We start from the raw sequence: 21,312 nt of genomic DNA, 5'->3' as shown, positions 1-21,312 counted from the left end.
TCGGAGTGAGATCCGCCATTCGGAGATAAAGCGGCATAAATTATGGCACTTCTCGGCAGGCATATGAGGGCGCTGGGCCGTCAGGCACTTGCTTCAATTGCCTCAGCAGATAACTAAGATCGAATGGGATACTCGGGCTTATTAATCTACGAGATGAACTTGCATGGATCTCTTGGATGGATTGGATCATCACCATGCTCGTAACCCGTAAGTATTGGCAACCCTGGCATCGTAGAGTCGTCAAGATGGCCCCGCTACAGAAAAAGAAGGCCGTGACTCTCTAGACTAACGTTAGTTAAAACCCAGTTTCGCTACGTGTGGTCCCCATATTGTCTTGTCTCTGACACTGCTTTCTCCGCGGCCGTGGCAACACCAACTCCCATCACGTGCTAAGCTCTTTTCTGAAGAACTTAGTCTACGCCGGCCATTGCGTTAGTAACATCTTATCGCTCCCATCTGCAAAATCCACACGATGTCCTTGGCACAGCCGACCAAGACCACCAGCGCCTGTCTGCATTGCAGGTCTAAGAAGCTCAAAGTACGTCAATCCATAGTCTGGAAAACAGATAGCCAACATGTTTATATTTGAGTACCAGTGTGATGCGAATCTCTTAACTTGTGCGAATTGCGAAAAGGCTGCAACGGTCTGTGTCGCGGTGGATCCGAAGTCCGGGCGGCATTATGAACGAAGGTGCGAGCGATTTTGAAGAGCTGCGAATGCGAATTGATCCTAGATATAGATACCTGGGGGACCTTCAAGAGAAAATCGCCTCTCTTCGCCGGCGCCTTCGGGAACAGAGCCATCAAGAAGCTCCTATCGAGCATCCAAGCTTGGTGGTTCTCGACAGAAATAGCAGGTTTCCTGACGACCTTTCTGACAGTTCCGTCAAGTACAATCCGGATACTAGTGATGGGAGTCTCTTCAGGTCAGCTTCTCGCTTCTCAAACAGGCACGATTCTAATGGGTCAAACACAGCCTTGGGAATCTAGTTGCTCTAGCACTGGCAACCCATTTCCCAAGCAATTCCAGATTTTATGTCGACACCCGCCAAGAACCACCCCCAGAGTCGGCTCCAGCAGAGAAGATGGACCTGCCGCCTCTGTCTGTTACTTGTAGACTTGCAGACCTATAGTGCGCCTTCTCCTTTCGCCCTCCATATCTTGATACCAACCATGAAGTGTCAGCTTCGATCTGGGATTCCACAAGGTTTCTCCGTTTATGAGACGAAAAGAGGTTTACCATCAGATTGAACGGCTCTACGATAATCGGGCAGTCGGTACATCGCGGATTCAGCGGCGCAACGACATGTTCCAGCTCTTCATGATACTTGCTGTGGCAACATCTCTTGTCCGACAGACTCAGTCGTCAGCCTCCCCATTCGCCTATTATTCGTCCGCGATCCAATACGCCGATATTCTGTCAGAACCCCCATGTGACGCTCAGATTCAAAACACGATGCTTTTATTGGTGTTTAGTCATTTGAATGACATTAGCAGTATGGAAAATCCCCGTTCCGTGTGCCTCCTCTGGTCATGTAGTGTCGGCTGATATCGATGCAGTTGGAAGTAAGTGGAAGTTGGCACGCCAGGCAATGCGCATCTGCATTCAACTTGGCTACCACAAGAAGCCAGTGAAACCATTAGACCCTGTCACAGAGCAGATTCAGAGGCGATTGTTCTGGTGTTGTTACGTGCAAGAGAGGTTCTCGGCATGTAATCTGGGGCGGCCTATTATGATATCCGATTCCGAGATTACGGTTCAGGTGCGTAGACGTATCCTTGTGGCTCCCTTATCCAATGGTACTCCCTTACTGAACTGTAGTACATGCAGATGCCGGAAGAAATCTGCCTCGACGAGATCAGACATTTACCCACATCCAGATCCGGCGTCCGCAGCGAGGTCTCCGTATTAATTCGACAAGCAGCGTTGAGAAAGATATCCGCCAAAGTCCGATCGACACTATACACCCCGAATAGAAGTGCCGTGAACCAAGATATAGCCACTAAGGAAGCTTTGGCGACCGGGCTTGCTCAAGAACTGGAGGAATGGCGAAGTTTGCATGAAGTTAAAAGCACTGATGCAACGTCAAGCTGCCTCTTTGACACTGTTGAATACTTGAACATCAACTTATACCGGGAGCGACTATTCATTTACACTCCTCTTGCTTTTCCTTCCAGGCAAACAAGGACGCAATCCATTCCTGATATCAAGCATCTCGGATACTGTCTCGATGCGGCAGTGCATATTGTTTATGAATACCAGACTTTGCTTGAGAGAAAAGTAGATCTCCCAATCTGGTAAGTCCTTTTGCATTTACAGCAACCATACGCGAAAGTCCGAATTAACAATGGTATCCTAGGACACATGTGCAGGACATACTCCGCTCGGGATTCACTCTACTGTATTGCGGGATCTACATCCCTCTTTTTCTATCACAATCTGGTCAGGACGAATCAACTAAGCCGAACCCCGAACCGGCTACTATCATTCAAGGCATGGATGATTGCAAGACGATGTTGCAGAATTTGTCAAGAAAATGGTTGGCAGTAACTCCTCACCTCCTGGCTTTTGGCCGTCTGTCAGACGAGGTAAAACGGCTTAGCGGCGTGCCCAAGCTACCAGTTCCATCTGCTGCCCGGGACGAGATCCCGGTGGCAAATCCCTATTTGCACCCGAATATTGTGCCATTAGATGGCCAACTTACGTTTTGGAACGTTCCTCTAGATGTCTCGTCGTGGGATGTCATGCTTGATGGTGACATTGATATGCAGGCCGTCTTTGGTAATGACTTTGACGCGTTCAACGAGAATGACCACGCGCGCACTGAGGATTGGGAGTGAGGGCATGGAGGCAAAAAGCATCATTAGAATTTCCACCTAGCAATGTTTACAGCGACAAATCTTTACTTTCGTCACTTCTTGAGGTTCCTTACTCTCTCACAGCAATCATAAAAAGTCGTGGATATCTCAGAAGAACCTTTCCATCAACAGAAACCGGATAAATGTCTTTCAACCTGGCAAGATAACTCTCTGCAAAGGCCTCTTTGTCTTCTGGGCTAAGGGGATTGAGAAATGGCCGCAGACCCGTGCCTTTCACCCACTCCACAAGACTCTGATGATCGTCCAAGGGGTGCTGATAAAGAGTATGCCAGATATCAACGGATGAAGAGAGTGGACTAAGTTCATCATAAAACTGTTGAGGTGTGGCAAACTGGTCAAGGGCTGGACGGAGCGGTCCCAAGATGCTGGCCCAGCGGCCTTCATTCGCAACAGCACGCATTGCAATGTGCGATGGTTCGAGGTAGTTGTCTGGAACCTGGATCGCCAACACTCCTCCTGGGCGAAGCCATTGCATCATTCTCTTCATCGTAGGAACTCGTTCGTCGGCCTTGAGCCACTGGAAGACGGCATTGGAAAATACCAAATCCAGCGGCTTCTGCGGTGTATGCGTTTTCAGATCGGCGACCGAAAACTTGATCTGAGGTAGGGCTTTTCGCGCTTCGGTAATCATGCCGGGAGAAGAGTCGATTCCTTCGATCACGGCGCCGGGGTAACGGTCTACCAGGACTTGGGTCGAGTTGCCTGGTCCGCAGCCCACGTCGAGGATAAAACTAGGAGACTCGAGGGGCACTTGGGCAAGGAGATCGCGGGAGGGTCGAGTACGCTGTTTGGCGAACTTTAAGTACTGAGATGCGGACCAGTCTTGGGCCTTTGGCTCGGTTTGCGCCATCATGGAGCGTGTCGAGATGTGAAAGTTGGAGCGACTGACAATTGATGTCATTTGAGTACAGGCAAATCGAGATGCATTAAGCATCACAGAACGGGCCGTCATGGTAGCCAGAAGAACAAAAAATGATTTCCCGAATATTGCTAACGAGTGCTATCTTAAACCTCAGCGCTGAACTCCTTGATATCGTGTTCGGCAAGAATGCCATCTACCATGACGGCGGAGTGGGGCCGGAGGATCGTCTCTGAAGTGGGGCCGTCACCGCGGCTAAAACGGGTGCACCGGCATCTCTGTCTTCCGGAGACCGGGGTCAGCTTACTCCTATCAGATCGGTGGTATTTGTCAACCCGAGGAGATGTCTCTTTTCTCCTCATCTCATGTAATCAGCAGGTGCTGCCACGGGATAAGCGTGGCGTCGGCATGTTGATTAATCACGGCCAAACAGCGAGTGCCAGAAGCATGCTTATGTCCAAAGTTGTGCCCAAGATTCAGGATGAGGTGAGATTGAAGGGATGTATAAGTAGCCCAAAGAGTGAGACTCCAAGTCCATGGAAATCGTGATCACCTTGATTCTTCCTCAAGCTGTTCTGCCACAACTCCACATCTTTGACAATGGCTCTTAGCAATCTTGCTCAGAATTTGATCGGTACCCTCCAGGATATTTTCGGCAAATTCGCCACGGTGCGCTCCTGTAAGTCTTGTATCTCCCATCTGCTTTTCCTATCTAGTGACACTGCCCCCAGCGCATGCCAAAGGCGTGTTCGTAACCGGATCCTTCACCCCAACCGAAGCGGCCAAAGAACTATCAACGGCACCTCATTTTAGTCATCCAACTTTCGTCATTGCCCGCCTCTCTCTGTTCACCGGCATCCCCGACCTGCTAAGTACCGATGAAAGAGCAACCCCACACGGCCTCGCCGTCCGCTTTGTTCTCGACCCAGCCTCGCGACTCGGTACCGACATCATATGCCATGCTTCCAAGCTCTTCCCAGGTTCAGATGGGGAGGAGGTGCTGGCCTTTTTTCGGAGTCTTAGGGATGGTACTGTGACTGAGTATGCGAGCTCGCACCCAGCTGCTGCAGCTTTTGCCCAAGAGCACCGGCCGATACCAAAGAGCTTTGCCCACAACACATTCTACTCGATCAATGCCTTCAAGATGATCAATTCTGAAGGAAAGACGGCCTTCATTCGGTATCGCTGGGTGCCTTTGGCAGGTCAGCAGAGCCTCACACAGGATGAGCTCAAGACCAAATCACCGAACTTTCTCTTTGAGGAATTGCCACAGATCTTGTCTGAAGGCCCAATGGTTTTCACACTGGTTGCCCAGGTTGCCGAGCAGGGTGATGTTACCGATGATTGCACCAAGATCTGGCCCGAAGATCGTCCATTGATCGACCTGGGAACTCTGAAGATTGCCAGGGTGATGGAGGCGAATGAAGCTGATACCTGTGAAAAGACGATTGCTTTTAGCCCTATCCCGGGTGTGGATGGCATTGAGGCGTCAGAGGATCCAATTCTTGCTGCTCGGTCCGCAGTTTATTCGAGAAGCTCAAAGTCTCGGCATGAGTCAGAGCATTAGGTCGTCTTGCTGAAAGAATACCTCGTCGCCGTGGGACGACAATCTTGGGAACAAGGAAGATAGTGGAGATGAAATGTGATTATCTGTTGAAGTCTAAAAACTATCTACCTTGTCATAAAACTTGAAATCGTCTCGCTCGACATCGATACCTGCTGCGTCCTCAAAATACCCCCAATACCATTCAGTTCCACCTCGCTCCCTGTCAAATGCTCCCCAGATGCCATGGCCGTAACACTACTATAATGAGCCCCGGGCCCAGTTTCCCAAAACGCCTCTAGGTCCCTTGTCCGGGTAGATGGTTTGCTTGGCTGGCTCATCGAGGAGATGTTGTATCCTGAAGGGAGATTGCTGCCCGGGTCCGTGGAGACCATGCCGGATAGCTTTTGCAATAGAGGCCGAAGAGCGGAAAGGGCGACGACAATGACCGAGATGCAGATTTCGGCAGTGGCCCAGATGTCTAATGTCGTTAGTGAGATGATGAGCGTGGTGTTCTACTTCGAAGACTTACAGATAGAGATGTCATTGCTCACATGGAGCATGGTGACAAACCGTCCGACGCTAACGCCGATGGTAATTGTTCCCAGGGCAAAGATGACGCCGAGGGCGACTTTTTCACGACGAGATCGGAGACTAAGATCAAAGATCAACGGAAATGGGAATGCGACATCTAAGATAGTATTAGTTAACCTAGTTTGTACAAGGGCCCTAGCCTCCCAAGGGTGAAACTAACTTAGCACTTCGGTGATGAAATTGAGAGACCAGTTCAGCCGCATGAGGTCCATAGATGAGAACACGGTGCAACTTTCGTCACTAGTCCTCCTCCTATGCGTCGCTGGTTAGTCTAGATATTTCCCGTACGAGGAATGGGGACTGTGTTGTTATTCACCAGTTGACGGATGGGTCTGGCCCACACCAGAAGGTGTTTCCGAAGAACGTGATAAGAGCGAATGCCCCAGTGATGAAGGTCAAGATCTGGAGCGCTATTCTCATCTCAGGGTGCTTCGGGGGGGTCAGGCTGTAGTAGAAGGCGATGATGCTGAACTTGGGGAAGTATATGCCAGTGTCGAAGAAGTAGTTGGTTGCAAATCTGATCTGTAAAACCAGTCAGCTCAGCTTTTCGCTGAGCTCCTCCCGACTGAACGTACCTTGTCGAGGGACACACTTGTTATCGTAAAGTCATTCGTAGCATTCATGCTGTATGTCAAGGTGTCGCATATTAGCAATCCTTGACAACACATCAGACCCACGATCAGCCAGTAATCAGCCGAATAGAGCCTGAGTCCTCGCATAAAGAGCCGGACATAGAGGCGACAAGCGACAAACACGTAGGCAAGGACCATAAAGGTCCACTCAATGCTCTGTGGGGACATGGTCAGCCTGATCTATGCTCACGATCATCCGCGAGGTGACTGGAGGGGTTCATAGCCTGAGGTACTCACTATTACGGTCTGACTTGACACCATCTCGTCCCTCCAGCTGTCACTTAGCTTATAGATCACTCAATGGTGATTATCGGAGAATATTCATCTCAAAACTCGTTGCTGGGAAGAAAGATGGGGAGACATTTCCGGGGGGCAACGTGACAGCAGAGAGCGTCAATGAAATTCCAGTCCATCTCTGTCTGGTCCGGAAGAGGCGCAAGCCACCCCTTTCACGTCGAAACTCTATTGTCGGCCATCTCCAGATTGGCGGCTGTGTGGCGCCAATTATTGGCCATAGATAGTCCTAGGGGGGTCAGGATTTGGAGATGACACCTGGATCAAGGGCGACTGAGCTGATTAACGGAACAGACCCTTGTTATAGCAGCTGAGTCTGAGTAGAAGCATCACACAGATATCATCGAGATCTAGACAAGCGACTTTTATCATGCCAGGCTCCACGAAGATAGTGCTTCAGTTAGTGGCAGTAATCCCTTGATCCGTCAACATTCCGTAGCCAATCTCTACGCCAGCCCAGTCTCCAAGGACTTCCCAAACCTAAATGGTCCGGTCGGTTTCCTCCGCGAAGCCACAATTCAATATCGCCCGCACTAATCAAATGGTTTCCCACCATGAGACATCGATATTATCGTGTCAGAAACGTGAATCGCCTGCCCCTTAGGTTCCTGGAATGATGGGGCAGCATCTAGAGCGCAAACGGCCCTTGGAATGTACCGTAGCTAGGTCCCGGTATCGTGGACTTGGTACAAGCCGAGACCCCATTGGCCGCATGTTGTTCTTGATAAATAGTCGGCACGACAGTAAAATGATCAGTAAAATAGTTGCATAAGACCTGGAAGATAGCTGTTAATATATCGATTCATTCCAAGCCAACTGTCACACCTCAACAGTCTAGGTAGGTTCCACAGCAGCTACTGCACGCCTTGAATGCCGCGTGGCCAGGGTTGAACGGCACAAGCATGCGTTGTCTAGGGTGCCATCCACGTGCAGAGAGTAACAGTTGTTATCTCCAAAGCTAAGCAAATCTGAGAGAATGTAATTCAAGTCTGTTTTTCTTTTCTAGGGGCGGAGGTATACGATGAGATAGAACTACATTCTAATCACTCCTAGATACCCTACACATCCCATAAATATTGACGACAACGTGTGGAAATGTCGAGAATGGGAAGCCGTGAGATCACAATTCAATGAAAAGTTTGACGGCCTTGCACTAGTCAGGTCTATGCAGGGTAGTCTCGCCAACCTTCGACTCTTTGGCTGTTTCTACTCTTGCTCCGACAGGCCTTCAAATACTAGCTTCTCACGTGAAATGCGACCTTCGCGATTTGCGTTCATCGCTTCCTCAACAGTAGAAGGACTGAGTTTTCCAAGGATACGGATCGGAATTGGCTTCAAGGAGCCATTGCCAAGTAAGCTTTCCAACTGGCCATGGAATTCGGAACTAAGTTTATGGTCTCCCATTTTGACCTACCAATGTGTTAGATCTGATCAATACGTAGCTCAGGGAGTTCTTACGGGCCAATGGGCTTTTCCACGATAGTTGTGTTCTGTTGGGAATGCCGTGAAGACAAAAACATCCGTGACTTTGACGGTGGAGGGAACATTTTCTGTGTTCACCTTGCCCGGCCGGACCGTGCAAAGCACACCTCCGGGCTTGCCAATGGCTTGAGCGGCAGTTGCAGACGAGGTAGTGTTTCCGATGGTGTCGAAGACGTGCTGGAGATCCGGCACTGCGGCCTTGATCTTTGAGGCAACTTCGGGGTCGTTGTAATCGAAAACGTGGGTTGCTCCAGCACTCTTGGCCAGTTCAAACTTCTGGGGGCTGCATGTTGTGACGACTTCAATTCCATGAAGTTTGGCGATCTGGATAGCAAAGATACCCACAGCAGCTTTCATGGCTATTAGCGAATCTCTTCATGGCATCAGTGTTCGGACTTACAACTTCCTCCCCAAACCAGCAGAGGCGTCTTCTTGGCCGAGCTGTCCCGATTGATTGCAAGGCAGTCCTCCGAGAACAGAGAAAGCCATGACGTGTTGGCTGCCAAGGGGACTGAAGAAGCTTGAGGAGCGCTGATATTGTCTGGGATTTTGAAGGACAGACGCTCGTCTGCGATGGTGTAAGCTCTATGGCTCGACAATTAGCGGTGTCAGAAGATATGGCTGACGGAGACTCACGAATAGGCGCCCAGTCCCTTGATCTCGCCTGATACGGGTGAAAACCATTAGCTTTTGCGATTAAGGAGCTCAAGGATGGAAACGTACCACCCCAAATGTAGCCGGCAATCTGATCACCATTCTGGATCTTGGTCACGCTCGGGTGAGCTTCGACTACGGTGCCGGCAAAGTCGCAGCCCAGAACAGCCCCATCCCCAAACGCGTCGACATCGAGTGCAAGTCCTTGACAGTCAGTTCTAGACAAGGATCACGGCTGTGTGAGGGCATACGATCGGTGGGGTTGAATGCGGCATATTCGACCTTGACGTAGACCTGATGTTCTTTCAAAGGCGGCAGTTCTGCTTCTCCTAAAACAAGGGACTTGCCCTGCTGAATTATGGCAGTGGACTTCATGGTGGTTGATGTAATTCCCAGATGTGAGAGTTGAAAGAGGAGAAACTGGGCATGGAGTTGAATTTATAATAGCAATGATTTATAATAGCATTACGAGCCCCACGTGATATCAATACTTCCAGAGATCCCCCATAATCTTCTCATCCACGCATGTACGCCTATAAACACACTTGAACTATGGTCTTTGTCAGAAATATCACTGGCATTTAGGAGAGAATTTAGTACTCACGGGAATCATTTGCGTTTTATCGAGGTCCCAAACACCGCTCCTTGTGTAAATATCGGCCTTGAGGACTTCCATGACGTCGGCTTCAGTCTTCGCACGAGCAATAATTGCGCTTCCACCAACTTGATCCCCTTTCAGTGTACCTCCTCCCATCTGATATAGCCCAGAGTCGATATGTTTAATCATCTCTTTGATGTGTGTTCTGCAAATCTATTACCTCTCCGGCGTAGATAAACGAGGAAACGGGACTTACTCTCGTACCTTCATCCTTGTCTCCAATGAGCCTTCGATATCGGGAATAAGCACGATCCATTCTTTGAGGGGCTCTGGTTCAATCTTGGTTCCCATGTTGGCTTGACGATCTGACAAATCGAACTTCTTCGGATTGCCATGCTTATTGCGCCCTGCGTTTCCCTGCTTTATCGTGCCCCTCACTCTCCGAACGCGCCTTAAAACACGCCCAAATTTGCGCCTTTCACCGCGCCTTATCAAGCTTAATATTTACGCCAATTCATGCGCCTCGAAATACGCCCAACCTTTTTCCCACTCCACCTGTATGTTTCCTCGGTGTCTAGGGAGGCCCAGCACAATCGGACCCCGTAATCGGTTCGGCTCGAGTTGTCTTGGCCCTCGGTTTCATACGGCCATATTTCGGCTTCGGGGACCCTAAAGGGAGCCAACAATGGGATCTGGGCGTCGATGCCGTTGACGACGCGCAAGCCAGACAACACTTTCACAAGGCCTCGCCGATGCTTTGCCATTGGAACCATAATGATCTAGGATGGCTGATGTTATCTACCGTTATGAATCTATATGACCCTCATAGTTAAGCTGGAGTTCAAGATCCCGTGCCACCTGCTCAATCAGTGATTCCTCAACCACACCACGCTCCCAGGTAATGCTGATAGTAAAGGAACCACCGCGAATGCTTACACAGTTGAAGCCGATAGCCGGGCCGCAAACCATTCCACACTGCGTGAAAATCAGCTTGTCCAACTTGAGGTGGTCGCTAGGTTGAGTTGGGACGCTGCTTGCTGAGCCAAGGTTCGATAGTTCGTATGTGTAGAGTCATTTTATACCTGCTTGACTTTGGCAGAGCGAGAGAAAATCTTTGATGCCGCTCAGATGAGTGAACATGCTTCCGTGAGGAAATTGCTTGACCTTGGTTGCAATGTCGCTGCTGAAAAATTGTGCTAGTTGGATACTGTGTTGCTCCTCTATTGTCGATCCACGCTTGCTGTTCTCGACCTTGCCGAGGTCCGCTCCAGATACATAAGTTGATAAGAAAGAGATGTGATTCAAAATCTCTCTCTCCGACGCACCCGTCAGCTTTCGCACTGAAAATGGTGTCACGGCTCGAATACCCGGGACACCTTTCACACCACGACAAAAAGAAGTGCAGATCATCGCGTGCAAAAGGCCAGTGAGAGTGATGTTGGAAGTCTTGCACCTCTTGAGCGCACTGGAAAGCTTCTCTGCTGGTATGGAAAGAACCCGGATCATCGATTTGAAGTCGCCCAATGGCTCAGGAGATATCGGCTTCCCTGCCCAGACCGGCCCTTTGCAAGTGCTGGGGCTGCTGCAGATGGTACAGGTACATGAGAGGCAGTCTACCCGCTCTTCAACCCCAGTTGGAGCATCCTTTGGTGCAATGACCATAGGCCAAGTAGGTGGACAGGATAGTTCCGGCATATTCTGAAAGGCTTCCATCAGGGATTTGTGAAAGGCTATCCCACTTAAGCCATCAGCGATGGCGTGGTGTGCCAAAAAGGCAATATCGAGCCTTGCAAGTCTTTCGTTCTCTGGGTCCTGGCCGTGGGGGCTGTGAATGTGCTCAATGGCGATGACCTTCCAGGCCGGTTTGTTGTTCAACCAAAGGTCGGCATGTCTCTCGCCGAGGATCTGAGAGAGCACGACATCCGGCGTGGTTTGATTCGTTCCGAACTTCATTGAGATATGTCGACTATCAACAACCTCAAGGACGTCCCTTCTGTCGATGAAATCTAACCGCCTGAACAGAGGGATGCCAGCATTTATCTCATTAGAAACGCCATAAGATAAGCTAGGGTGTTGTCGAATAGCTGCTTGAATGCAACGTTCTAGGGCAAAGTGGAGACGAGTTTTCGCGGGAGAAGATGAACCCAGGTCATGTTCTCCCAAGATCGTGTAGGATGCTACCACGGAAGCCGAGCGGTACTGGCCTAAAGTGTGTCGTGCAGAGTAATACCGCCCCAAAACGCCTAGACATAAGTTAGTAATGTTTGCAGAGGTTTTTTGTCAGTAGCACTAACCTAGGGAGATCGGTTCGTTGCCGGATGCCATGATTCTATACTCACCTGGGTTCTGCCGTGGTAGGCGCGGTGATGGCCAAGTATTGTCAGCAGAGGCGACGTGGACGCTTATTATATGCCCATTAGTCCCGACTCGGGTTCCATCACCGGAAGTTTATTCGACCCTTTCCGCCCAGTTTACTACTACATTGCTGCAGGGTTTTCACACACCCTTCACGTAACGGCTTCACGGTGATAACATTTCAGCTCAGTCCCTCTGTTCCATACCTATCTTTTCTTCTAAATCAAAGAATATCTTGACCCATCCTATGCAGTTTACTCGCTCTAGTTATTTAGTTTCTTACGTTCCTTTGGAGCCAATGGCAGTCAATACTGAATAGACGTCCCACCTACTTTATTCTTGAGGTAGGTTGGTAAATGACTATATCTGTGTCATAATACACCCACATGCCCCTCGTTAAACAACCACGCCCCATTTGTTCTCTTCAACCCCAAACATGATATCCTTCAACCAACCTTTGATTCGTGGCCCAAATTTGCCAGTACCATCATTATTCTGTGTCAAGTCGAGATTACGATTACCCACGCGGATGGTCGACACATCCTTGATAAAGAACTGAAAGAACGTGTCAGAAAACGCTTCTCAGGGTTAACACTTCCCTACTCACAGCTGTGCCCGATACGAACGCCTCAAGAAGACGACCCTCTTTCCAGGCCTTTTCGAGATCTGACATGGTGAACTTTGCCTCCTTCACCATCAATTCGTCCGTCAGTCTGCTTTCAACCAGTTCCAGAACAGATCGTCTAGTAACACCGTCAAGGATGAGTTTGTCATCCAAAGGCGCAGTGAGAAGCTGCAGTTTCGAGGTGCGTTCATCCTTGACCACAGCAAAAAAGTTACTGGCGCCTGCTTCCGTAACTTGGCCATCATCTCCAAAGAGCCACAAAATTTGGTCATAGCCTGATTCTTGTGCCTCGCAATGAGAGGCGAAACTGGGGCCGTAGTTGGCACCGACTTTGGCGTAGCCGAAGCCACCAGGCCAGGCTCGGATGGTATCATTCCTTGATGTGAGTAGACGCAGATCAGATCTAGGCGTGACACCAGGTGGACTATCGGTGGAAAAGTCGGGCCAGCAAACCATGACAACGAATAGAACTGCTTCTCTAGGGATCTGAACGCCCAACTGACGCCCGGTTCCTATCAATGCAGGCCGGACGTAGCGAAAGCTTCCGGGTTCCGCAAGCCACCCTGCCAAAATGTCAGTACTCGTTTTCTTGACGTATCCTTTAGCAAAGACAATGCGTACTCTTTGCATCCGTGCGAACCAGTGCCTTGATCAATTCCACAAGCTCCGCATCATCAAACTCGGGAAGGGACACTCTTTTTGCGCTCATGACCAAGCGCTTCGCGTTTCGATCCGGTCGGAAGAGTCTGACACGGTTGTCGAACCCTCGATATACCTTCATGCCCTCGAAACATTGAGTCGCATAATGAATGCAAGAAGCGAGGGGAGAGATGCTAAAGTCGGCAAATGGTTTGAGCTCTGGCACGTCCCAGCCTTTCTCGGCAGTCCAGCGGCATGTCATCATGTGGTCGGTGTGCACATTCTGTGCCCACAGTTCTGGAGATCCAGGCTCAGGAACTGGATGAAGGACTGTGGACTGTGTGAACTTGAGTTTGGATGCATCGAGCCGTTGTTTTGGCGCCGATGCACCGTTGAGTTGGGAGGAACCAAGAGACATGACGGCAGTGTAGATTTCTCGACAACGCAAACACAGACAAAAGGATTGACAAAAGACTTGAGCTTGATATGTCACAGAATCTTGTCAAGTCCACCCTTTCTCCGCCTTTCTCAATTATGTCTTGGCTCCAACCAAGCCGCTTTGATAACGTTCTTGAGAGCTGCATACAAAAGCGGGGCTTGTCAAGGGCGTAAAGTTTTACGCCCTGTGCTAAGAGCCGATGACTCCGATAACGCTGGATCAATGATGCCGCTCAATGGACCTGCATGATCTCCTTGACCTTGTCACAGCAAGAAATGGACTCCCAGAAATCTCCGTCCGAAACAATCCGGGCTCAGGCCGATCAGATACCTACCGGCGAAGACTGGATGTCATGGCTTCCTGAGCATGATGTGGGGTACCTCGGGGCTGTGGGTGGTCTCGATGAGGCACAGGATGATGCAGACAACGTTGGGGACACAGCTCTTCCCGGCGTTGTCAACACTCGGTCTCATAGCAGCGCATCCATTGGCGCCGTTGAAGACATATTCAACTTACACCCTGACCCTCTACAACTAGCAACCGACCCATGGCAAAGGTAGGAGCCCTCATCTCGTTTCTCATCAACCGCTCATAGCCACCTATCTAGGGTATTCCAGTCTGATGCTCCGGATTCAACAGCTCTATCATTGTCCTCCGACCCCATAATCTCCCACAATTTACCATATCGACCTGAGTTGCCACCCTTCAGTGCAGAAGCCGGAACCCGCTCCGACTCTTCAGTAGGGTCTTGGGATTCCTTTACTTCATCGCCCTCTGCCTCACGGAGAAGGCGTAGAAGAAGGCAACCTGCAAGGTCAAGAAAGGCTAGAGAAGGAGAACCGGAGCCCAGAAGGTACCAATGTACGTTCTGTACAGATACCTTCAAGACGAAGCATGACTGGCAAAGACACGAAACGACTATGCATTTGAGCCTTGAGCAGTGGCAGTGAGTCTTCTAGAATGCTTGCTCATCATCCTCAGCAATCTAACGTCGTTGAGATGTTCCAAATTTGGCCCAGTCCTCCAGGATCCAGATGGACGTATATACTGCATCTTTTGCCGCCAACCCGACCCTTTACCCGAGCATCACCAAATCCACAACTATTCCGCCTGCGTGGCGCAACCAGAAGAAGCCCGCCAGTTTCATCGCAAAGATCATCTACGACAACACCTCCGTCTCTTCCACCGGGGATGCAATTTCAATGACTCGATGAAAAACTGGCTCTCGTCCATCGACGATGTTAAGTCGCGTTGCGGATTTTGCGACGCTCGTATGGATACTTGGACTGAGAGGCAGAAACACCTAGCAGTGCATTTCCGTGGTGGCTCGGATATGCGCGAGTGGAAGGGTAACAGGGGCTTCGAGCAAAAGATCGACGATCTCGTTGAGAATGACATGCCCGTATTTCTTATTGGCACACAGCGACACACGATGGAGCCTTTCTCGGCCTCGAGAGCAGACCATCGCATGGATTTGTCAGAGCCCAACGTCGTTGGACCTCTGAGTAGCGATGAGGTCAGTCCCGGGATGGCTGACTCTACACCGCCAAACAGAGACGAGACATCGGCGCATTCGTACCGACAGATAGAACGCCTCCTGTTGAAACATGTTTCCGACGAGATCTCACACGGACGCGTGCCTTCGGATCGCCAGCTACAAAGAAAGATGAGCGAGATGATGTACGGACCTGACAATGCATGGGATCAAACTTGGGCTGACAATCCTCAATGGCTGGACATGTTTAGGAGGAAAGCTGGGTTGATTAGTCTTCCGCTCAGTGGTGGCAAGAATGCATTTGTTGGCTTCGACGAGGTTTGAGATACAAAGGCATTTTCTCTTGCCATCAAGGCATACACATTACATCCTCTATATATAATAATTACGCGAATTTTAGAAACCTACAGAGGTTTCATTCGTCATCAATCGTGGGAAGCCAGTCCACCCAGTACGTGGCGAGAAGACCAGAGATCCCATTTACCAGCCGTTTTCCCACATCTCCCAAGCACCAGAACGCTCGAAAACGATGCATCAAAACGGCATAATGCGCAAGAATAACAAGAGCCTCGGGGGTCTGCTTCTCCAACAGACTGAGAAACCGCAGCGGGATCAGATTCGACCAGCCTAGGAGAGCGTGCACCCCCCAACCGTTGGGGCCTTGGAGCCATCCATACACTAAGTCAAGAGCTTCCCTCGCTCCTTGGCAAGCTTGAAGCGATTCTTCATTCAGGTCTGACGCCTGGAGCATTGTTTCCAAAAGAGAGCAGGATTCGGATGGCCTGTGTGATCCTTCTTTGCTTTCCTTCACTGCGGCCACAAGCCATCCCATGACTGATGAGCTCACGAACGTTGAACGTGCCCTATCGCTAAGAACTCGAGCTCCACGATGGAGACGAAAGTATTCCAACACATGCTGGAGGGTCGTGGAGAAGTCTTGATTGGGAGCAGCCGTTATTGTTTCGGCAAAGTAGTGCAGTGCCAGGAGCGAAGCAAAGAAGAATTGCGACGTCGCGTTTCCTTGCGAGGTATCGTTGAGCGCCTTGTTGAAGCCTCGTAGCGCTCGATGCCGTAGATTGCTGGCTGTTTGCGTGTAATGGGCTGACGACTCGGGATTGGCGGTGCTGAGATGCATTGCAGACAGGGCAAGGAGTTGGTTCATGAGGTATGGTGTTTCTAAAGCAGCTGTGACGTAGCCATTGGCTAGGGGCTTCAAAGAATCAGTCACCATCATCCAATCCATCATGTGCTCCTGAATATTGTAGAGAAGCTTCAAATGTTCAAAGGTAAAGAGCTCGTCAGATTCGATGTCGTGTAGATCCGGCGACGCTGGAGACTCCGAGTCCCTCGACGTCGCCGCAGTCTGAAGCCATGCCGAAGTGGTGAGCTCCATTTCGTACGGGTTAGAGCCGACCTTTGCCCGCCTTGGGGCAACATAGTAGCACTCTCTCTCGGATATTTCGCAGTTTCCGCATACAGGGCGGCGCTCATCGCATTTGATGTGGCGTTTCTTGCATACTGCACAGCCATTTCGAGACTTGCGATGGCCTTGGCGTGGCTTTCGAACGCGGTTAGTTTCCATGATGCAATGAGATAACAAGCTCGAATACGAGTAAACAAAAAAGCCAATGGTGTTAAGAGAGGCAATGCGAGGAAAGAAGAGGAGCAGACTTTGGAGGGAATCCGAGGAGGGATAACGAGGCGACGTCCAGGCAGTGGAGCAGCGAACTTAACACGCCCCCTGTCCCCGAGTCATGACCACTATTCCGAGTCTGGCGCTGAATACGAGCACTAGACCTAATTCAGAAAATTTGCGAGGAGCTTTCGCTTTGCGGAAAATATACGCGGACCCAGCCTCGACGGTGTTTAAATTAGATCACCGACTTCAATTCACTTTTTTCTAGTCACGGGCAGGCTGCATGATCTTTACGGAAATGCTTAGAGTAGATACGATGAATAAGGAAGCAAATATCTTGGGGTGCAGTCCAAGAGCTTGGCCAAGTCAAACACTGAAGAGGTTCCGTTCAGTCGTCCAACAAGACCACACTCGAGCTCACGTCAGGAGACGAACAAAAGAACTACAGAGGGCTCGGACATTTAAGCCAGCATAGTTACTCCCATAATATTAACGTGTGGTCGACATAAGACCGTGCTCGTCAACTCGAAGCACGACATCATTCCATTGTGTTTGCCAAACGCGCTTGAGTACCCTAGAGCTTGTCGATGTTCCTAAATTTCGTGTCGATCAAGTAACTGTTCAAATCCATAACCACGTAAAGCATACAATTGATGCCAAGATCACATTGAGTATTTTTGTTATCTCCGGTTTGTCTACTTTAATTTTGCTTTTGTCTTGTTCTCCGTTATTTGCTCGTGGTAATTACGACGCTTGTCTATTACATGGAGCATGATACATATCTGTTTCTGGAATTAGAAGCCTAACAAATCCTCGCTTTAGGCCTCGAGGAATGGACAGGTCTTTACACGATTGGGGCCCCGTGACTGCCTGGTAAATCCCATGTAGTCACCAAAGATTCGGATCCTTCCATGTCCTCAGCCGTGCTAGACCCTCACAGGACACAGTGGGCACATTAATTGAGCACGACGAGGGACAGTCTCCTGAAACTCGGATCATCCGCGTAAGATGTCAACAGCAGGCATGACGAAGAGCGGCGGTGTCTCGGAATTACCGTCACAGGTACTGTGACTGGTCTGTTTCAAATGCAGTGATGTTCTGGTCACCGCTCTCCACAGACTAGCACGCTCCCACCGCTCTCAGGGGATCCGCGTGTTAGTGACGATTGCGGCAAGTCTGGCCGTGTCCATCTGCTGAATACTCAGATGCTATTATTGGGCCTGCGGTTCATGTTGTCAAAAATTGTACATCGACGGCATTTAAATTTCGGGACGCTCTTGAAGGCCACTATGTGTCGTCTCGTCAATCAGCATCTTTCCTTTCTCTCGTCTCTTTTCCTTCTATCGACTTCTTGATACTTGCAATCCATTTCCTGGTAAACCCTGTCCTTGATTGGTCACTTCTTGCTCTCGTTCTCTCTCTCTCTTTCTCTCTGCATCGAATTATCTGCTTGTTGCGAAAAGTCGACATCAATCCTGAAACCCGGCCTCGATTACCAGTTCTCTACGATAATGTCGAGCCTACACGCCCTCGCGCCGAGAGGAGATCTTCTCCCTTACAAAGGCGACTTCTACCTATGGAGCTATGTTCCATCAATGCCGGCTGCCGTTATCTTCACTATCCTATTTCTCGTATTATCGGCAGCACATACGTGGAAGATGATTCGCTGCCGCCTCTGGTTCTGCATTGCCTTTACCATTGGCGGTTATAGTACGTTCCCAACCCCTTAGACATCCGACATCATGATGAGACTAATTCGAAACGACCAGTGGAAGTCGTTGGCTTCATCGGCCGAATCGCCGCCCACAACGGAACCGATCAACTCATGCCCTACATCATCCAATCCGTCTTTCTGCTCATCCCACCGTCTCTCTTTGCCGCCTCCATCTACATGACGCTCGGTCGAATTATCCGCGGCCTCGGATCTAAGGGCGAGATGTGCTCCATCATTAAAGTGAAATGGCTTACGACTACTTTCGTAGTTGGAGACGTCTTTTCATTCTTGATCCAGAGCACTGGGGCTGGGATGATGGCCGCCGGCGATGATCCGAAGCTGGGCGAAAATATCGTTGTTGGTGGATTGTTCATCCAAATCATCTTCTTTGGGCTCTTTGTTGGTGCATCGGTCATCTTCCATCTCCGATACAGACGCAACAGCATGAACTGGCCCGGCACCAGAACAGAAGGGAGTTTTGACTGGCAAAAGATGATGATGATGCTGTATGCCACCTCGGCCCTCATTCTAATTCGTTGCGTCTTTCGTATCATAGAATACGTCATGGGGCATGATGCTTATCCTCTCAAGAATGAGTGGACGCTATATGTGTTTGATGCGGTGCTCATGGCTATGACGATGGCTATCTTCTATGTGTGGTATCCCTCTCAGATTCAGCAGTTTCAGCCACTTGGCCAGACGGAAGCTGTTAGTCTCGCGTATGGTGGCAACTCGATGGATGGCCGTCCTTCGAAGTGATGAGTTAGCTGTCGTTTGGGGAGGAGGAACTAATTGAAACCCAAGGGTAACATGAATTACATAGAATCCATGGTGGCTGAAGATTGGAAGAGGAATTTTGGACTTGGTTGGTAGTTACTTTTTTGCACATAGAATAATAGACTGGCGTGTTTGGCTGAATATCACTTCTCACATTGGCACTCTTCGGTAGCCTCCATAATTCCATGAGGGATTGGAATATGATGCTATGATGTGTTGATAATGTGTTCTCTGTTATAGCTAAAGACCGGAACTCAGCCAGAAGACCGTGTTTCAGTTGAAGGGAACTATCCATGGCTCAAATTTACAGGCGAGGGGAAGATACTATGGTCATTGACTGGTATGGACTTGGTGTAAGATTACAATAACTCAGCAGGGAAATACCGGCCAGACTTATCCAGTTTGTTTCGATGACTACAAAGCGAAGATCCAAATACACTGCCAAAGCATAGGAAGGATTTACGGATGATAGATATCTTTGCCAAAACAGAACAACTCAACACTACAAAGGGCATGCCTTCAAGAAAGACTGCGATAAGAACGTAACACCACTATGGCTATAGGGAAGAAATAATTTCAACAGATGCTACTCCTTGAACAAACCTAAGGGTTTGGAGTGTAGTCGTTGACAATGCCAAAGATAAACTCTTCGTAGTGAGCCTTACCCTTGAAAGTCTCTTTCCCCTTGATGCCGCCCTTGATGATACCATTGGCTCGTTGGTACGCACCCGACTCGTCGCGAACAATGATCTCGGTCGTCACGTCTACGTTTAGCTCTTGGCCATCAGGCAGTGTGTAATGAATGCTCAACCCGTCGGTCTCTAGCAGGCCTGTCGTGGGGGGCCAGGCTGCCTTACCACCCTTTTGGCGAACTTCCATGCTCTTAGGGTCGCAGCTGACCATGAGAACTTTGCGATCCTTGACGACGAAAGACCGGCGCGTCTCCTTTCCTTCGTAGTCGAGGAGATTGTACCAGACCACCGAGTAAGGGCCGAATCGGCCGTGGCCCCAGTCCCAGTACTTAGGTCCATCGATGATGGACTGGTTGCCCCAGTTCTTATCATGGTAGCCAACGCCATCCTTAAATTGTATCGCTGTGTCCTTGACTTTCAGGTCAACAACTGTTTCAGCGTCGGGGACAGCATTGGCCCAGTATAGCCCGGGCAATAGATTCTGCGTCACGCCAATGGCACCATAGAGATCGCAAGGGTAGTGAGCGGGCGTCATCTACAGTTTCACTCGTATTAGAGGCGGTTTCCAATAAGTCGAGCTCGAGGAGCAGTGGTGTGACTTACGGATTTGAACTTGATCTTCCCAGAGATGCCCATATCTGGAGAGTCAAGTTTGATGGAGTACTCGACGTTGGGTTTCTCTAGAGATGAGCCCTTGAAGCTGCCAATGCCACCCCACTCGCCTTGGATGCCTTGCGGGCTGTTGGTGATGGAGACCCCCTCGTCGGCCAGCGCCTCATAGTAAAAGTCGGTGCCGTTGGGAAATACTCCAGAGACTTGCACCGACAAGGGATGAGGGTACTGTTTGAATTCACCAGAGTTGAAGAAGACGATGTTGAGTGTCTGGTTGGTCGCCTTGGAAAAGACGTCAAAGTACCAAAAGTCGGCCGACTTGCGGGCAGCTGGCGTCGACATCTTGAAGCCATCGAGATTTTCTGGAACCGACAGGTGCTCGACACTGATGGTGCCATTGTAATATTCTGGCTTTAGCTGGAGGTGTCTGATGGTCGTCTTTTCCGGGGCAGCGAGGGCTAGGCCACTCATGGCCGCAAAGGCAGCAAACTTGACAAACATGGCCATGAAGCAGCAAATATGTTATAATGAAGTAGATAGTTAGATATTAAGACTAGACTTTTGGTTGAGTCAGGCGGTTTATATAGGCATACATGGTAGAGATGGAGCGGAACATTTTCGGATCCGGATGCATTTCCACGGATTCGGGTTCCCTTATACGAACTTTCCGAGTATAGTCACACGTCGCGGCACGAAACCGAGCGGGCGCCCACAGGCAATAAGTAACACTTAAACGATGCCGATCCTTATCCCACACGATGTAAAGGGGCCCATGACGTAAAAGACAAGATT

General features: G+C 49.8%; 11 protein-coding genes across 11 annotated transcripts; 4 read left to right on the top strand and 7 right to left on the bottom strand.

The window, feature by feature from the left end:
- Positions 1–472: 472 nt before the first annotated feature.
- On the top strand, positions 473–2,841 carry NECHADRAFT_82557 (uncharacterized protein; the record flags this gene model as incomplete). The annotated part of the gene is made up of 8 exons (XM_003049268.1): positions 473–538; positions 597–691; positions 735–926; positions 1,022–1,132; positions 1,180–1,496; positions 1,540–1,763; positions 1,823–2,298; positions 2,361–2,841. 8 exons carry the CDS (start codon positions 473–475, stop codon positions 2,839–2,841), a joined length of 1,962 nt encoding a protein of 653 aa, XP_003049314.1.
- Positions 2,842–2,929: 88 nt separating this feature from the next.
- On the bottom strand, positions 2,930–3,781 carry NECHADRAFT_45389 (uncharacterized protein; the record flags this gene model as incomplete). The annotated part of the gene is made up of 1 exon (XM_003049023.1): positions 2,930–3,781. The coding sequence occupies one exon, from the start codon at positions 3,779–3,781 to the stop codon at positions 2,930–2,932; it is 852 nt and encodes a 283-aa protein (XP_003049069.1).
- A 558-nt stretch (positions 3,782–4,339) lies between these two features.
- On the top strand, positions 4,340–5,306 carry NECHADRAFT_82555 (uncharacterized protein; the record flags this gene model as incomplete). Its single annotated transcript, XM_003049267.1, has 2 exons — positions 4,340–4,418; positions 4,456–5,306. The coding sequence occupies 2 exons, from the start codon at positions 4,340–4,342 to the stop codon at positions 5,304–5,306; spliced, it is 930 nt and encodes a 309-aa protein (XP_003049313.1).
- Positions 5,307–5,410: 104 nt separating this feature from the next.
- Positions 5,411–6,676, bottom strand: NECHADRAFT_45239 (uncharacterized protein; the record flags this gene model as incomplete). The annotated part of the gene is made up of 5 exons (XM_003049022.1): positions 5,411–5,763; positions 5,815–5,973; positions 6,037–6,125; positions 6,193–6,398; positions 6,452–6,676. 5 exons carry the CDS (start codon positions 6,674–6,676, stop codon positions 5,411–5,413), a joined length of 1,032 nt encoding a protein of 343 aa, XP_003049068.1.
- A 1,101-nt stretch (positions 6,677–7,777) lies between these two features.
- NECHADRAFT_62384 (uncharacterized protein) lies at positions 7,778–9,332 on the bottom strand. Its single transcript, XM_003049021.1, has 6 exons — positions 9,190–9,332; positions 9,008–9,142; positions 8,921–8,948; positions 8,685–8,869; positions 8,261–8,634; positions 7,778–8,212 (listed from the first exon to the last, which is right to left on the bottom strand). Exons 1-6 carry the CDS (start codon positions 9,311–9,313, stop codon positions 8,009–8,011), a joined length of 1,050 nt encoding a protein of 349 aa, XP_003049067.1. The 5' UTR covers positions 9,314–9,332; the 3' UTR covers positions 7,778–8,008.
- Positions 9,333–9,527: 195 nt separating this feature from the next.
- NECHADRAFT_19889 (uncharacterized protein) lies at positions 9,528–9,854 on the bottom strand (the record flags this gene model as incomplete). Its single annotated transcript, XM_003049020.1, has 2 exons — positions 9,528–9,741; positions 9,793–9,854. Coding segments are annotated over 2 exons (276 nt in total), but the record flags the coding sequence as incomplete, so codon positions are not given.
- A 2,433-nt stretch (positions 9,855–12,287) lies between these two features.
- Positions 12,288–13,573, bottom strand: NECHADRAFT_44993 (uncharacterized protein; the record flags this gene model as incomplete). Its single annotated transcript, XM_003049019.1, has 3 exons — positions 12,288–12,446; positions 12,499–13,079; positions 13,138–13,573. 3 exons carry the CDS (start codon positions 13,571–13,573, stop codon positions 12,288–12,290), a joined length of 1,176 nt encoding a protein of 391 aa, XP_003049065.1.
- A 296-nt stretch (positions 13,574–13,869) lies between these two features.
- On the top strand, positions 13,870–15,413 carry NECHADRAFT_82550 (uncharacterized protein; the record flags this gene model as incomplete). Its single annotated transcript, XM_003049266.1, has 3 exons — positions 13,870–14,150; positions 14,202–14,455; positions 14,614–15,413. 3 exons carry the CDS (start codon positions 13,870–13,872, stop codon positions 15,411–15,413), a joined length of 1,335 nt encoding a protein of 444 aa, XP_003049312.1.
- Positions 15,414–15,504: 91 nt separating this feature from the next.
- Positions 15,505–16,671, bottom strand: NECHADRAFT_45071 (uncharacterized protein; the record flags this gene model as incomplete). The annotated part of the gene is made up of 1 exon (XM_003049018.1): positions 15,505–16,671. One exon carries the CDS (start codon positions 16,669–16,671, stop codon positions 15,505–15,507), a length of 1,167 nt encoding a protein of 388 aa, XP_003049064.1.
- Positions 16,672–18,236: 1,565 nt separating this feature from the next.
- Positions 18,237–19,198, top strand: NECHADRAFT_45160 (uncharacterized protein; the record flags this gene model as incomplete). Its single annotated transcript, XM_003049265.1, has 2 exons — positions 18,237–18,435; positions 18,495–19,198. 2 exons carry the CDS (start codon positions 18,237–18,239, stop codon positions 19,196–19,198), a joined length of 903 nt encoding a protein of 300 aa, XP_003049311.1.
- Positions 19,199–19,819: 621 nt separating this feature from the next.
- NECHADRAFT_82547 (uncharacterized protein) lies at positions 19,820–21,027 on the bottom strand (the record flags this gene model as incomplete). The annotated part of the gene is made up of 2 exons (XM_003049017.1): positions 19,820–20,443; positions 20,512–21,027. The coding sequence occupies 2 exons, from the start codon at positions 21,025–21,027 to the stop codon at positions 19,820–19,822; spliced, it is 1,140 nt and encodes a 379-aa protein (XP_003049063.1).
- Between the last annotated feature and the right edge of the window lie 285 nt (positions 21,028–21,312).

Source organism: Fusarium vanettenii, assembly GCF_000151355.1.
Source record: "Fusarium vanettenii 77-13-4 chromosome 7 genomic scaffold NECHAsca_9_chr7_10_0, whole genome shotgun sequence".
Lineage (NCBI taxonomy): Eukaryota > Fungi > Ascomycota > Sordariomycetes > Hypocreales > Nectriaceae > Fusarium > Fusarium vanettenii.
Note: the sequence above shows the minus strand (reverse complement) of the source record. Positions and strands in the feature narration are given on the sequence as shown.

What these genes read in the sequence shown, in the direction of transcription:
- NECHADRAFT_62384 (XM_003049021.1), bottom strand. Translation starts at nt 9,313, where the DNA reads ATGAAGTCCACTGCCATAATTCAGCAGGGCAAGTCCCTTGTTTTAGGA. An exon ending in CGCATTCAACCCCACCGATC is followed by an intron (nt 9,143 to 9,189) that starts GTATGCCCTCAC and finishes CTGACTGTCAAG; the next exon opens with GACTTGCACTCGATGTCGAC. An exon ending in AAGGGACTGGGCGCCTATTC is followed by an intron (nt 8,870 to 8,920) that starts GTGAGTCTCCGT and finishes GTCGAGCCATAG; the next exon opens with AGCTTACACCATCGCAGACG.